Source organism: Lates calcarifer, linkage group LG21, assembly GCF_001640805.2.
Source record: "Lates calcarifer isolate ASB-BC8 linkage group LG21, TLL_Latcal_v3, whole genome shotgun sequence".
Classification (NCBI taxonomy): Eukaryota; Metazoa; Chordata; class Actinopteri; family Centropomidae; genus Lates; species Lates calcarifer.
Genome location: NC_066853.1, coordinates 19,758,814 through 19,776,551, shown reverse-complemented (window position 1 = coordinate 19,776,551; position 17,738 = coordinate 19,758,814). Strand labels below are relative to the sequence as shown.

The 17,738-nt window shown below is 37.2% G+C and overlaps 1 protein-coding gene across 1 annotated transcript in view; it reads left to right on the top strand.

The window, feature by feature from the left end:
* cntn5 (contactin 5) overlaps positions 1-17,738 on the top strand; it is a 93,433-nt gene that overhangs the window by 14,585 nt on the left and 61,110 nt on the right. The window contains exon 3 of the mRNA XM_018665597.2: positions 11,301-11,419. Coding sequence (XP_018521113.1) covers positions 11,365-11,419 — 55 coding nt within the window. The 5' untranslated portion in view covers positions 11,301-11,364. The remainder of the gene's footprint in view (positions 1-11,300; positions 11,420-17,738) is intronic.

Sequence of the window (17,738 nt, the reverse complement as noted above, 5' to 3'; positions counted from 1 at the left end):
AATAGAGTGGGTTGGGTATACCAGCATGACTCAGCCAGTCAGTTCTGAAGAATCTTTTCATCCAAGGCGTATTGATTAGGCTTGGGATTTTTTGTAAATGCACTTTTGAGTAGAAATAAAGACTAGATCAATTGTACTTGCTTATTTAAATGTCACATTTCATATCTGATACAATGTAAAAATTAGCTTGAAAGATGTAAATCGGCATTTAATTTACTGTTGAAATCAAAACTTGATATTGTATTTTGAAATGAGCTTCATGGTAGTTACAGTGGCATGGTGTGGTATTACCACATGTGTAAGGGCAGACCTTCACTGTGTAGGCACAGTGTGAAATCACAAATTTTCAGGGACAAGCTAGGCTCAAATGCTCATAAACATGCACATGTCTGTCTATATGTATGTGTTTGCAGTATGTATATATATGCACATAGCATATCTAAGTATATCTAGAAATATATCTTTAAAAAAGGTTACCTGGTTACCTGCTTACTTTTCCTTGAATTTTGAAGAAACACTTGGATTTATGAACAATGGTGAAATGGCTAGAGACATAATTTTATGCCACTTCTCAACCTTTAACAGGCATCATGATTGTGTGTGCTCCCCTGGAAACCATCTCCACCTGAGGTTTGTGTAATTCCCTATTGAAATGACTTGGCATCTTGGTTATTTAAAGAAAAATAAATTGTTAGGAAAACAGGGTGAGTGGTAAATGCTGATAGGGTGCATTATTAAGAATAAATCCCCTGTTTATTTATGTATTCATTTTTTTATTGTTTGGCCAGTTACTTACAATTTAATGATCTCAGAAGACTCGATGGCAGAGATGACTGTGTGAATATACTGGTGTTATGACTAGACAAGTGACATTTAAAGGTGACATTCTAAAATTTGGCTATCTGAACAGGGATGTGGCTTGATTGTATTGTTGTTGTATACATTGACTCAAATGTTTGATTTGTATTACAATGATATATTATGATGTATCATGATTTTGATACCACATTAACTTTGCACTGTCTCATATATTTTCCAGCATTTACTTTTGCATTTCTTTGTGACATGGATTTGTCCATGTCTTCATAAATACACAAAATAACAGTTTGCCCTTCCCATGATCCCCAACAACAGCTGCAGAGATGATAAACACTTTTGTGGCTCACCCCTCCCTTAGTCCAGGAAATGACTGTCATTTCACCAGCCTCAGTGTGCTTTCCTGCATTGATTCTTGAAACAATGATGGATTTTAACAATGTCAGGCAATGCATTTTATGACCATATAGATGGAATATGCCTCGTTTTTACTGCAATCACAATCCGAACAATCAATAATCATCAGACTGCAAGCAAGTTCCAGATTTCTTAGGAAATTTCTTTGTTACTTATTTATAATAATATTAAAGTAAAAAATGTCTGCTTACAGTCCCTCTTAACCTATTTTCTGAATTCATCTCAGCTTGCCCTGAATTCCTCCTCATACCCTCATGTAGGTATGCCACTTCAAACCATAGCACCTTGCTCACAGAGCTTTGAAGTGTCAGTGTCTTCTCATATTCACTCTTTTTTAAGGACACATACGTATTTCAGGCACATACTTCATGCTCACTTCTTCATCACGACAGCCATCACAGGTTGCACATGTAATTTTACCACTCTGAAAGGTACTAGCTTCATTCAGGTGGGCTCTATCTTGTGGTGAAGACTATAATTGCCTGTGCTGCTCTTCCTTTTGGTAATTGTCTTTTGATTGAGGTCATCAGGACAATTAAAACCATTGAGGGGTGAAAAGAGGCAGCAAAAGACCTGTGACAGCTATGCTAGGTGCAGGAAAGATTGAACAAAACGTATCGAGAAGATAATTATGAGTGGGGAGACCCACTGAAGTCAGGGTAGGACACTGTACAGAAACATTTTATCTACACAGCTTCATCATAGTGTATTAATTATATACCTTTAAAAAAATAAAAAAAATTCTATTGATGGTAACAGGAGGGTGTGATTATAGGAGCTTAATTCTTTTACTGTCTGTTATGTAATTAATTCACCTTAACCTCAGATTGAATGGTACAATGGCATTTTACTTTTTATTTTTAATGTAAACAATTCTGTGCCAAAGGCTGAGACTAAATTAACTTAAATTCTGATCTAACGTAAATAAATAAATAAAATAAAAATGTTGTCACTGAGCCATAATGGTAATACCCACTTTGTCTCTAAAATTTGGAGAAACCAATTGGTTATGTCAGTGTGAGGGACATTTCTCAGGATGAATTGCATCTTTACAAAAATTCATGATGGTATGTCAAACAAAACTAGAGCTATGATATCCCTTATTTGCTGTGGGGCCCCTCAGGCAAATCATTGTAATTTTGTGAAATGCTGGTTCTTAAGAATAAGACACATCACTCAGCCAAGTTTTGTCAAAATCGGGTCAGTAGTTTCTGGGATGTTGCTTGTGACAAAGGAGATAGAGACGGATAAAGTGCTCAAATAATGAATAGGAAAGTGTTTCTGAGCATTCACACATCGTTTGCCTCAACTGTAACATTCAGCTGAATGTCAGGTATGAGGCCAGAGTTTGAAAATATGCACTCATCTCCAGGAATACCTCCTGTATTGTGTGACAATCACATTTCATTTCTTTTATTTTTATTCTTTTAAATCTTCACTAGCCATTCTCTGAATGTGTACCAGTGAAGCGTGGGCAGAACAAAGTTGTCTCCTCTGTTCTGTGTGGGAGATAGTGGTGAATCTGTCCTAGTACACACTAAATAGTCTGAGGGTGCGTGAGTAACATTTTGCAGGGCTGACGTTTTGCAGTGCACTTTTTGTGATGACTTATTGTGAAGCTATCAAAAAAAAAAGAAGAAAAAAAGCCTTAATTGTCTCTGTTATAGACAACAGCAGCAATCATTCAGCTTGCAATTTCATTCCAATTCTAGAAGCTTTGGGGCATGATTTGACAAACTTCTAGACATCCTTTCCAGCTGAATGGACAGTTAAGCATCAAAAGTGAGCAGATACATGAATTTACCAATTGATAGCAGTTCACTGAGGCTTTAAGACATAGCACTAATGCTGATGCTCACTACACTGCATATTTTTTTAAAGACCAAATAATTAATAATTAACTGTTTACCCCAATTAGATTTTCATTATCCATTCGGATAACCATCAGTGACCCTCTTTAACTAGACACCTTCCCTGGAGTTGGATTGAAAATAGTTAGAGGGGGTACAGTCTGTCTTCACACTCAATTGTTATGAATAACTATGAAACTTCAAATGGGAAGACAACAACTCTTTTGGCAATGCTGATAGCCACTATTGTTCCATACATTGCTTGTATGCCTATAAACCTCATCAAAGACAATAACACACTGATCAGGAGCACTCATGTTGCTCGTTAGACTTGAAGGATGCCGTTATATCTTTCTCCATCAATGTCAGACTGAATAGTGAGACTGAATAGGGTGAAAATGATAGCTGAAAAGCAACCATTTAATACCTCTTATAAAGAATGCTTCCCAATCTATGTCAACAAAAAACATTCTTGAGGGTGAAATTCTTTTCTAAACAGAACTGTCATTATTCAGATTATTTTTGAATGGCAAATTCATCATCTGCAGACACAGTGCCTCCCTAAGCCATAAATCTGAGCATCAAGACCTGAATCATGATGTCATCAGGTGACCTTTTTAGAGCCGATCCAGTGAGACTGAATTAATGAACAACGCTGTGGACTCAGAGGATTTTTGTTTTAAATATCACATCCAAATGAGTTTTATTTGAATGTAGGACTTTCAGCTGTGATTCAGAAAATGTCCCCATGTCCCAGTAAAATCACCATCATACTGTCCCAGGAGTTATGTCATTATTCACTGTCTACGTAGCAGCTGCAGGATTTGTCTATAGATTACATCATCACTATAGTCTGACTTCCTGCTTTTCAGTTACAGACAGGCTATTCATATTCAGAGTATTTAACTGAAGAACATGTTTGGGAGGTGGTCAGTAAATGAAATCCAGGTGATTGCTGCTTCATCAACAGTCTGTTATAATCCAAACACAAATTCAGTCATGCACATTTATACTACATTTGCTGTGGTTGGTGAATGACCCATTCCAACAGAGCTAGTATTTTTAGCTGGTATTATTTGTATCTTGTGTCCTTTGGGTTATCTACTCCTCCAAAATATAGTTGTTGTTTGTTGTGTGTTGTGTAAATGGGGAGTAGATGCATTTCATTATGAATATCAGCACCATATCAAAGACAGCAGGAAAACAAATGAGTGTATGTTCTAAAAGTAACACTTAAAACAAATTGCTTTGACAATTTCAAGTATTACAATTTCAAGTTTTTTACTTTTTGAAACTTTTCTGTTGTTTAATAGCATTTCGCCAGAATCAGAATCAGAATTACCTCTTTGTACCACTTCTTTTTTTTAATATATTTTTTTTCCATGTTGTCTAAAATATTAAAATCAGTTGCTCAGTAAAGCTCAATGTTTAAATATGCCCATACACATGTTTCCCTGCATGGATTTTGGAAGTAGTGTGTTTGGTAGCATTACATTTTCTGGGGGCTGTTTCTGGTATGGGCACACTTAAGGATGGTATATTGGCCAGAGAACAATGGTAAAAATCTAAAAGACACAACAGAGCAGAATGTGTAAATGTGCAGCAGACAAGACACATTCTAAAACAAGATGAACATTGACATTGCGTGCAGATTGGCTGCGTTGGTTGCAGTCGCCACCTGCCTCTATAACACCTTTGATGGCTTTATAGATGCTGTTTACCTCACCCTCAGGCTACATCCCATTTCTAAGTAGACAGCTCATCAAGATGAGTGACAAGTGAAGGAGTGGGAACTTGACCAACCGAGGGGGTGGATAGTGGAACAAACGATACACTGCCTGCCTCAAAGCAAAAAGTTGAATGCCATAGCTTTAATTCTATTTTTAACCCTTTTTTATCCAATACAAATGCTCTTTTTCAGCTGTTCTTTTGTTGCTATCCTCACAGTTACTTGGCAGATTCTCAGTTTACATTTTACTGCTGGCCACTATATAGGTCTGCTGGAACAAATGGAGGTAAAGTGCCTTGCTCAAGGGCATACTCAGTGGTGTTTGCTGAGGGAGGGTAGAACTCAGTGGAAGTTACTCACCTACATGGTTTACTTCGACCATATTTTCCCTGCCAATCCATGGACCAGGAAATGATTAAAGTCCAATCAAAAACCCATTCAAATATTCACCATTATCCCCTCCTGCACCTGGCCCCTCGTATTAGTTGTTTTTAAGGGTTTGCTATGGCTTAAACATGATTTAGCAAAAGGCTAATCTGGAGAAGATGTCCTATTAACAAAGGTCTTGTTTTGGTCAAAGGCGTGAAACTGTGGTGAGAGTAATCCCAGTATTATCATGTTTTAACCTCACCCTCTTGCACTTGGATTAAAACCATCCAGTGTGTGTAACAAGACTCATTCTGAAGAGCTTAGTAGCTTGTATAGGCTGAAATACAAAAAAGCAATGCCTTCTTTAACCACACATTCTAAAAACCTACCACAATTTTATTTTGTTAAAATGCATATTCTGTTTTTTTTTCTGAGAAATACATAAATTGATAGGACATCTAAAAAAAGATAATTTAGTTGCACAAGTTGACTGCTTTTGAAACTTACCCAGACATAAAATTGTCTTAAAATGTTGGCATTGTTCTTGATTCAAGGTTGAACAAATTCATCTTTTTTCTATGAGATTGAGGTCTCTATTAGAAAGCAGATTGTATATAACAAAGACTACCAGAACCTTGTGTCCTTCATACTCTAAAATGTTGTTGCTTTGGTTCACACAATGGCCATGGATAGAGTTATACAATTAGAAATAGGTCTAGAGTTGGCAGATTAACTCTAGTAAAATGTAAAGTAAAATGAAAGTCCACTCCAACTCTTGTTTGTACATGATGAAATGTACAATTTCCTGTGTCAGTGAGAAAGCGGACAGAGAGACTCAGAGTACTGTCCAGATCCAAGTGTCACTGTAAAATGAAGCTTGAAGTAGCTCAAATGGAAGATATGCTTGCGGGTGGCTCTTGAAGTGAACCCTGGTACTGTGTCTACACTGCTGCAGCCCACTACTCTGGCTTGAGGTGCGTCTGTGCCTGATTAATTCCTGGTCTCTTTCCATCTAGAACATAGGCTTTTCTGTCTTCTGAAATTTACCGTTCCAATTATTTACTGCGATAAAATGTTTAAGATCAGCACAGTCTGATATTCATATCAACATATAAGATATTTCTTATTTATGCCCATGTCTTCAAGTGCTCATGTCACAATTTCTACAGATCAGTTAGTAAGCGCAGCATAGAGTACCACTGAGAGCAGTGAAGTGTCATTCACTCATTGCCTCTTACACATTTTTAGGATGTTTATTCAAATCATTACTGACGAGAAGGCAGATGTTTCCCACTGCCAACCATTCTTTGTGCTTTTGCTATTGGTACTATGCATGTTGAACTATGCTGTGACTATTATTACCACTACTGTAATCACCACTGCCTCCGCTACTTATTATTGTCATTAGCACAAATCACATGTTTAGTGTAAGCCCTTGCATTTAGTAACTGGAAGAAGAAGAACCAAAACCTAACTCCATGTAACCATTTTACTTATTCCATGTATTTCACATAAATTTAATCAAATCTGAAAATTAAGAAAAGTAGATTACACAGTGTGCCATTCATATTAAATGCAAGAAATGTAACAAGATCAGTCAAGATTAAAAATATATAGAGAAAAAAAAAAAAATTCATTAAGTAGTAAAATTTTATTGCACAAATGAATTCTTTTGATCATTCTTTGTCTACTTGGTAGACACTGTGTGTGTGCTGTCAGTAACATGAAATCTACTAGAATGGGAGTGATTAAATTTCCAGCCTCATCCTTCAATAGACTTACCTTCCTTGATGCACAAGATGTAAGCCAATGGGAACTGGTGACAAGGTTAGATGAGAGAGTGTGAAAATGATAATTACAATCAGCAACTGGGTATATCTAGGTATTACAGTTGTCATTGTGGCCTCCACTTGGCTTTATGACTCAGCCTTTGTTGCGCTGATGCCTTTGTTAAAAAATAAAAAAAAAGATTAGATCCATGACATCTTTGTATTTATGTGTGAATAGAGAAAAAACATAGTTGTTAAATAATCAGTGATAAATTTTATAAATTTCCCCAGTAATACACATATGTCAGTGCTGGTACATACACTGTATACTACAGCAGTGCCTACATCAGAATCACACAGCAATGTAAGTGAACAGATCATTCATAGAGTTTTTACAAGACTGTCAAAGACATACATGGCCCTGTAATAAGCTGCAAGTGTTTGATGAGAATGTGGGAATATAATCAGGCAATGTTTGTTACTTGGCTTTGTCGAACCTCAGTCAGGAAAACCAGCAATGACAACAATGAGAACAAGGATGAGGCATCACATCCTTGTTGCACCCTGCACATTACGTCATTAATAATAATCTGGCTGGGCTGCGATCACCTCCACAGCTCCATAATAGCACACAACTGGAAAAGTTGCAGGAACAAGTTGCAGAGGAGATTCTTCTTTCAGGGAAATAAACATGAAAGAACGTATTTCTCTGGTAAATGATGCCCTGGCTGGACGGATTCCTGTAACTTAAGCTTGCGTAATTTTATCTGTTCAATTGGTTGCCTGTTGTTATATTTATACTTAGCTTGTCATTTCCCTGCTTTCATTAATTTCATGTTTCATTGGATTGAATGTCTCATAACTGAGCCCACTTGTTTTTTTCATGCCATTTTGTTCTAAAGCCTCCAGCACACACTTTATTTAGGTTTGTCTCGTGTGAGTTGAAAACGATTCTACCAATTTCTTTTCCCACATACAGTGTATGGTTGACTGGAAAGTGAAAGCTAGTTCACAAATGACATGTCTGGCAGAGTTCTGTCAGACATTGAACAGTCAAGTGGGGTGAACTTTAGGTTGTCTGAGTGCAGACCCACTTAATTTGATACACACAAGGGACCCATGTTCTCTCAGAATGATAAATACTTGACAGTAGACAAGAGATATTCATATCCTGAAACCCAGTTACTATAATACACAGGTAACTATTTTCCTGATAATATTCTCTGAACTTTTTGTCATTGTGTTCACATTTACTGTAAAGTTGACTAATATTTTTACAGGTTATGTGCAGTTGCAGCACACTTGCCTTTTAATTATAAGAGATTATTTCCTATCACTTTCAATTCACTTTTCAATACCAATGCCACGACGAGTATCTGCTGATACTAATACTTACCCAGTGCTTATTCTTTCCTCCTCTTCTTCCTAAAAAATAAATAAAACATTTTAACCTGGTGCCACTTTTTGTAAGACAAAACGTCAAACTATACAACGGTCAGCTAAGCAGTGTAACTGAGTAAATTGTTAATCAGCTGTGTGAGGATGTGTTTGCCTGAGAACTGAACTGAATACTGAAGAGGACTGGGACTAAATTGAACAAATCTAAAAATTCGACAAGATTGTATTCTTCGAAAGGCCCTGTTTTATTTATTTTAGACCCATGTGTGCTCTTATCTATGATTAACCTTTCATGTAGAAATTCATGATTTAACTTCATATGAGTGTTAAAACTGCACCTGTCTCTTTGTCCATTTTGCTATGACAGGTTTTCCAATATAGCTATCATATGCAATCAACAACAATTTTCATCATATGCTTCTTCCTTTTGAATTTTTTTCCTGCATTATTTTCAGATTAGAGTCACACTTAAAAGGTAAAGGAATTATATGACAACTCTCTATGTTTGGTATGAGCAGCATCTTGGAAGAAGTTTGTCTTCTACGAAAACACACTCCGGGCCAGAGATAATAACACATAATCTGCTGATGGATTCCTGTAGGAAGAGACATGCCTCTGACTCTAGTTACCAACTGGGGGCTAATGTGGAAGTTGTCCAGTCCAGCCCTTACCTAGAGGTTTGATATGACAACAAGCTGATCTGTGCAGCCAAGAATCAAGTGAAGTGCTGAAAGAAGGGACAGAGAAGGTTCCTTTCCTGAGGTAATTTGTGTGTCTTAGTGCAACAGGCCTCTACTCATGTTCTACCAAACTGTTATGGTATGTTCTATTTTTATGTTTTATGTAAGTGAGATGCATGAAGGTTATAGTGAGGCGACGGAGGGTGAGAACTGTTTTCAAGGAGGAGAGCAGTTTTAAACAGCATCTGCAGAAAGTTGTCTAGACAGTCAGCCTTCAGCTATTTAATGCCTTGTATCAGTGAGCAAAGAGTGAAAACCAAGAAGCAGGAACATTAAGTGTCAGTCCCCATTTTTTTTTTGTTTTTTTTAATTCATTGCCAGCTGTAGAGAAGAGACTTAAACTTACAGCAAAGAGTAGCAGATGACATATGGCAAACAAGCAGCAAAAAGACAGCAAAAGCAGTTTACATTACAAGGAAGAAAATGGATAATTGTGTTTGTTTATCTCACTTTCTTTCTCTCTCTTTATTTCTTTCTGTGTTTCTTTCTCCCTGTCTCTAAATAACAGATAGGCTAATTGCTAAGTCACTAATTGTTTAACCCACCAGTACTACTGCTGGTGCATTCTGGGAGGATAGGGAGCAAATGAGGTGAGGCAAAGACAAGGAGGCATAAATGATGAATGTGAGACGACTCCTGCTGGATCTGGACATGCTTCCCTCAACCCTCAGTGCTGTCTTTGCCACTGCAGTAATGATCTAAATGACACAGACAACTTAAATGAAGATGAGAGACCCTGTTAGTGAGATAAGAAAGGAGAAGATAGAGAGAAACAAGGAGAGGGAGTATACATTCAAACACTGAGTCTGAAAATATCAGATAAATAGAGAAATACTGCTTTTGTGTGGAGATGAATGGCACTGAGGGAAAATACCAAGGTCAGCAAACCTCACTCTCTTTATATAGGCCTACACACACCATCAGCAACATATCCCATTAGCATTGTTTGCTATAGAATTGCTCCCATAAGCAGAGGTTCAGTGTTTTATACTCTATTTTCTACTGAATAACAGTGTCCACTGTGGTCATATTCTTTTGCTGAATTTATAATGGTGCTCTTGAAGATTACAGTAGTAAAATATGATGAAAACCCCAACTTTAGGATGATGTGCATTTTGTTAGGATTAACTGCAGTGTAGCATTTATGTTCACATTTTCATTACTGTTGAACCAGAAGCACAGAAAGTCTAAACACAATGGACAACCTAGTTTGGCTTTTTCAGAGAAGATATTGGGATTATTATATATGGGTTCTTGGAAGGGGTCAGTGGATAAGTCAGCTGTGTTCGTCAGCGTACAGTATTGCATCTGTAAGAGATAACATTCTTCTGCATAAGCAGCTCCTACAGTTGTCAGGGTGTGTGCATGGAGGCAGGTGGGATCTGGTGGGCATGGGTGAACCTCCTGTGTGTTATTCCGTCCCAGTGAAGGTCCTTGCATGGAGGAGGAAAGAAGTTTAACTTGTATTCTACTTGTGCAAGCTTTATTTAAATGCAGGCAAACATATCAACAGTAACAATACTTAAACTCTTTTGTGGGTTAAACTAACTATAAACTTTTAAAAACTGGATGATGGTTTAATAATCCTATCTGTAAGATAGGAGCATGAGAATATTCACCATCTATTCACACTGTGTATTTGGAGTATGCTTGTGTCAGTTTGACACTAAAACTGAAAATGAGAAACCGTGTGTGTGTGTGTGTGTGTTTTTGTCAAGAACAAACTCTCTGCAAATCAGTTATGCAAACACTGAATACTTGTGTGTATAAAATATACAAATACATTGGAATTAAGTGACAGTTGGTGACAAATGAGTGACAACCCATTTCAGAGCCTAGTTACTGCTGTTGTTGCCAGTTATAATCTGATTGATTCCATGAAACATTTTTCTCAGCACAAGAACTTCAGCAGTAATGTAGTATTTAGGGAACTTTTAAGACCTTTGATAGACTGCAGTTAGAGGGTGTGTGGAGGATATATAACTAACAACATAATATAGAATCAGTATTACCTGTGTTAAATATATAGAAATTAACCAATTAATTATATTACAATTAATTACTGCAGAGGTAACACAAACCAGAGTGCGCAATGAAATCACAAGTGTAACCTTTGGTATTGTTTTATATAAAATAGTGGAGTGGGGGTGTATGCGATAACCAGAGGTACTGTGCATCCTCCCACAACTGATGTTTTCTTCTCTGTTTGTAGGCACAGCTTTAATGAAGAAGCAGACCTGCTAACATTCTTGTAGAAGGGACCCTCTTCAACAAGTATGGGGTCACCATGGAAACCATTTCTCCTCTTGTCTATCATCAGTGGCCTTTCAGGTAAGAAATTTAAAAGGTACAGCTCAGAGATAATAGTAGATAATAGTATGAATAGTTGTACAGAATAATCTTTTTAAGCACTGATGTGAGAAGAAATGGTATAGTGCGCACTGAAATCTACTGCAATGACATGGTAGTAGTAAATGTGACACAGCTGGTGGAATCGTCATTTATAGATGTAAGAGGGAGCTTGTGTCTTTTCACACTCCGAGTGAAAATGAATCCACATCTTTGAAATGATGAATTTTGCATTTAAATCTGAGAAAAGGTGCGGATCCCATGCCTCATTGAGCATTTCTGTTCTGGTTTTGAGTCTCACAGACTGACAGTCTTTTCCCACACCTTTTTAGTAAAGGTCTATGGTGGCTGTAAACAACAGGAACATTCAGGAAACATGTCAGCCAGTGATAAGGACACATTTCTGCTGTAGTTGTACAGTCCTAACTATTTCATATAATTTGAATAGCAGGGTTGATTAGCCCAACAAGTACCATCTGATAAATTCCTGTTTAATTAAAAGAAAAATACTCCATGTAATAGACATATATGCTTATCCAAAGCACCTTTTAAGTATCTCTCTTGCTTTAGTGGCCCAGTAGGAATCAAAACCTCAACATGGCAGTGTTTTTCTGGTAGCATATCTTTACTAGTGCGATTAGCAGTGAGTGCACAATTTTAAGTTCCAGATCAAGTGTCTCCCTTGGTAAGTCTAGAGCATGTGCTTGCCGGTCTAATGGATTCTGCCCTTTTAATGGTTCTTTCAACCCACCAGAGGAAAGTTTGTGCACTCTGTGGCTCTCTCTGAGCTTAGTTTCTGGGAGTCAAACACACAACTCTAACCTCACTTGTCTGCTTGTTAAACCATACTATTAAATGGAAACAGCTGTTTCTTAACTTTTGAGCCTTGTCTCTAGGGACTGTTAGACTCTGCATAAATTGTTGACATTTTTGAAGGTATATAGGTATAGATAGATATGTGTGTGTGTGTGTGTGTGTGTGTGTGTGTCCTACCTCCCTCTATCCTATAAATATCAAAGAGTTTTGAAAGGTGACATTTTTGCATGCCACATTATTGTTGCCTGCTATGTTGTGCTGTTGACATACCAAGTGCCAGGCTTGCTCCACTATAGTTGTGAACTCTATTAAAAACCATTATGAAGTTGAGTGAAGGTTATTTATTGCAACCCTAGTCCATATGGTGTTTTACATTCACAGCAGTGTAAAAGGGTGTTTTTATTCACATACTGGATACCTAATTTGTTGGACATTGTTGCAGTTTGCATCATTAAGTAGTAATCATATGTGCTTGCATAGAGCAGGATAACGGCACACTGTACAAAATGCAACAGTGCAGTATAAACACAACAGCAAGTCTGCAGTGGCAGCGACATGCATTTCACACCTAGGCCTTCACTGGTGTCCTGCGTGAATTAGCCCACCTCTTAATCACCGTCATTATAATGTCACAGCTGTAGAGACCATCAACAATATACAGAAATGCATTGTAACAAAAGTTTGAATCACAGACAGACATGTCATGTAGCCAGAATGAATGCCATTACTAAAGCAATGCTATAAAAACCCAATTAACACAATTCAGCAGGTCTCCAAACACTGCAGCCACAGCTGCTCCATACACATCATCTCCAGCAGAAGCATCAATATTTACTAATAAAATGACAAAAACTGTAAACAATGAATTATAGGTAAAATGCATTTTACTCACCAAAACTGCTGATTATTTGTAGACAAATAAAAAAAAAACTGCTTCTGTCGAGCAGACATTCTCAGTCCTGAAGCAAATTAAAATTTATGCGAGAAATGAGACTGTGCAGGGTCGGCTCTCAGCATTAGCCTCCATGGCGATAGAAAAGGACATATTGTTGGGACTGAGACGCACAGATAACCTCTACAACAGAGTGACTGAACTCTTACTCCTCCTTCAGCCACTGTGGGTTGAAAAAACATATATTAAATCTATACTAACATGTTTTAGCTTGTGCTAGTAGCTATAGGCATGGTTTGCTAGCTCTGACCAGCCTTGACAGCCCACCACTGGTTTCAGGGAAATACTTCTTTGTTCCAAGGCAGTGCAAGGTTTCTATAGTTAGATATATTGTTAACAACTTATATGAAGGCTAGCAATGTAAAAGCCATTTCAACATTATAATAGACTATTTTGGTACTGTATATGTGTTCTTTCCTAAATGTATGCCAGAAGATAGACAAGTCTGTGCTTTTATTCACACATGCACAGGTGTTGGGAATAGGGATGGGTATCATTCAAATATACTGATACTGATACTGACTACCTTGACTTCGATACCGGTTCCTGAACGATACTTTTTTCGATACCAATTTTATAAAATCAATTCTAACAAAGAAAATTACATTACATATTATTGTACAAATCTTGAGTTTTATTTTTCAGCTTTGGCATTTTTCCACTCAAAGCAGTTTTCTAACATAAAAAAATATACAACAAATAATTCAGTGCTAAAGAACTGTTGGAAACAAGTGACAAGTCAGTGTCTAATGCTCACTGCTGCATACTAAGGACCGTTAAATCTTCCTGCAGTTGAACACAGAGCAACTTTCTGCTCTTAAACTGATTCCGTGCACATTCAAATGCTTCATCAAATTGGCCGTGTTGCTGGCTTTAGCAATGATCTCAATCAGTCTTGCTAAAATGGAGACACACTTTTGACCTCTGTCGCATTTTTAAACCACTTCCACACACACACACACACTGTGGTTCACAACATAGATACATGTGAACCACGTCTGTGGGTGTAACCACGTCAGTATTTTTCCTGCAGCCCTCTTAACTCCTTGGTATTGAAACTTGGCACCGAAAAACAAGGCATGTTTCGATATTGGGTAGTATCGAAGCATTTCGGTCAGTGCCATAAAAGAACTGAAGTTTGGTACCCAGTCCTAGTTGGGAAATAGGCTTATACCAGGTCACTACTTATTTCAACCATTGTCCGTGTAGCAATTTATAACTTTTTCTTCATCAAAAATTGTATATAATTATATATATATATATATATATATATATATATATATATATATATATAATTAATATAGGCAGTGCAGTATATTCAATTTTGCTTTATTTTTTGACATATGTTAGAGATTAGATAACAGTTACAGTACACTCACTATCAGTCAGATTTTTTCCCTTGAAAAAGTTTGTTTACCAGAGCCAAGCTAAGCTGTTGTTGTCACCAAGAAGGCTGCTGTTTGTCCTCCTGTCCTCGGGAGTCTGAACTCAGCAGCTCTGCTGGGCTCTGATGATTGCACATCAACACTGAACCCTGTCTCCTGCGACAAAATAATCCTCACAGCTCTGAAAATGTCAGAGTAAATTTCCAAACACATTATTGGATAAAGTGGCTATGTATTTGAAATCTAAATGGGCACTTTCTTACCTGAACAAATATCCAAACTTAATTAAGGGTTAGGTTAGGTACACTAATGTCTGATGGGCAGGAAAAAGTGTGTAATGTTGCTGCTTAACCAAATCGAGCCAATCACTCCCCGAAATTCCCATTGTAGTAATTCTCGTTGCATGTGTTTGTGCTATTTGTATGTGTTTTTGTATTTCTTTCATTTCTGGATTTTTGGAGCATTTTTTGTAATGTTTCTGCTTTGCATGCACTTTTGTCCCTAGGAACCAATTTACTGCTTACAATACAATACAAAATCTCTGCCTTGTTTATCATTCTGTAGTGACATATCTCGCTTATGTCACCCTTACCTGTGAGACTGTGGCTCAATCATCTGGCTCAACCTTCAACCTTAGATTTATACCCATTTAACAGGTCTTGCTGCCTCAGAGATACAGCAGAGGACAAGGGAGTGTGGTGGATATTGGTGCACTTCAGTAAACTACAGTAGTCACAATTCAGCTCTTGGGTCCTGTGCAATTCTCGAAGCAGATCGAGGTGGGATGATGGAGTAAAATTAAATTCCTCATGGGTAAACTAAAGACACCTTCATTATCTGGTTGTCACTTATTGTGCTGCTACCCTCTCAGGGTTTATGTGCAAAAATATTCAGTCAGTCCAAGTTTATCAGACTGAAGAATGACTCAAAATGATACAAAGACAGTGAAACAAGATCTGCAGCTGCAGTGAAACTGGAAAGTGCAATGACTATTGAAAGCTTTTCAGACCAACTCAAGCACTTAAGAAATTTCTGCCCAAATGTCTCGTCAGTTATAGGTGTCTGTCTGCTTTAAGTGAGATAACAGCAAAGGCCATGGCTGCTACAGTACCTGCTGTTGTTGTTACAAACATCATGAACATAGAAGTATAGAAATGGATGGAGAGTCAACAGACTCTGGTATACCATGGTCTACTGTGGAACTCGACGATGAATAGACCCACAGTACTGTAAATGTTACTATCAGTATTTCATGACTATATATTATTGATGTTTGGATAAAGCTGGTAACATCAGTTGTTCAGTGCCTGGCTCCAAAGTCGAATTTAACAGAAAACAGGGGTTCATTAAAACACCCTATTATTAACCTCGCTGCAACTCTACCCAGGCAGTATTTCTAACCTTAACACATACAATAATCATCTGCTGTTCATATTATTGTGAGTATCATCACAAACTAAATGTACTTTTTAGAGATACTGAACAGAAACTAAAACCTCAGCATTCTTAAATAACTTCAGACGGGTACATGGGAACATGTAGCTTGAGCTACAGCTACTTTTTTTAATGAACTCAACGTTACATTAGAAAAGAAGCTATTATACAAAAAAGATTTTCTGTTTAGCAAGATTTCAACTGGTTTATCAAGTTTATAAACAGGGACTTAGTGGCTTGTGCAGTTAATTTGTTTGAGCTGAGTCAATTCTGTCCATTGATTTTTGATCTCAGGATTTGGTTCCTTGGTACCTTGTGTGCATACAGCTGGCAGAATTTGCTCTGCTTGTTCATTATACGTATCTCAGGCCAACCTACTCCTGTTGTCTTACTGCTTCGCAAAATAATTGTCCTTTGGAAAAATGGGTAGGCTCTTTCTCATAGGCCTCATAAGGCTTCACTGAGAAATAGATTTTTCCATCTTTACATTCCATACTCATGTCTACTTTTGTTTCAACCAAAATTGCCATTTCAGCCATCAGCGGTAACAATGTAGATTTTCTGGAACACGACCAATTAAAATGTTGACAAAAATGACAAACTGAATACAAGCTTGTGAAAGCAGCCTCCTGTTTTGTACACAGTGTATCCTAATGACATTACAGGAAAGGACACTTTATTCATGTTTTCAATCAAATATGTTAAAATAAGACCATATATGGTGCACAGTCACATACTGCCAGTCAATAACCTTTCTGCAATGATGATGTCACAGAATTATTTTCATTGGATAAATTATAGTCACACAGTTTTCATATTATCATACTGTTTAGGCATGCCCAAGATTACACAGTTATATATGGGGGTTCAGTTTATAGAGTAATTACAAATAAAATAAAAAAGAGGAATCGTTTCTCTCTTCACACAAACATGTTTGTGTGATTGAGTCTGTCATGGCCACTGCATGCATAGTGGTTGTGAGTGTTAATGGAACGAATCAGTTTGCATTGAACATTTGATACCTTCAGTAAAAATAAAATGAATCTGATGCAATATTTTCTTTTTTTATTTTATGGGAAACAGAGCATATCCACATGATATAGATATAGACATATGCAGAGAATGCACTCTAAGGTCACCCTCACTGATGATCACAGTATTTCTTGTCCACACTGCATTAACCTATTTTTCCATTTTTTATATTTTTTTTATACTGCATTACTTCCTGTATAAAGTCTTGTATTTTTGTTGAATGAGAGAGCAAGCAGATATAACAAAGTGTAGACAAATGAAGTTTTATGGGCATCACACAAAAACCCCAAAAAGAGCTACACACCATACATCAGTGTTGTCCTCAGGTATATTGTTTTCTTATAACAAGCAATGACACGTCTTATTTTTGTTTGCTTTCTTTGTTCTTCAGCCTTGAGAGAATTTCTGAACTCATTCCTGTTTGCCTGTTTTAGAGGGGTGACTCTCTGGATTTTTATCAGCTCTTCTGAAGGAACTTATATTTCCTGTCATCATCTATCCACACATTAACAGCTCAGTACTGCCTTATCAGTGAGTGAAATCAAATTAGTCAAATTAGTATTGCACATTTCATCTGCAGTTCTGAAACCATCAGGGTATTTAATTGGTGATACATGTGAAGTCTGTGGATTGTGATTTTGGGGGATACTTAATTTTGCCCAACAATTACTTGACTAATGAT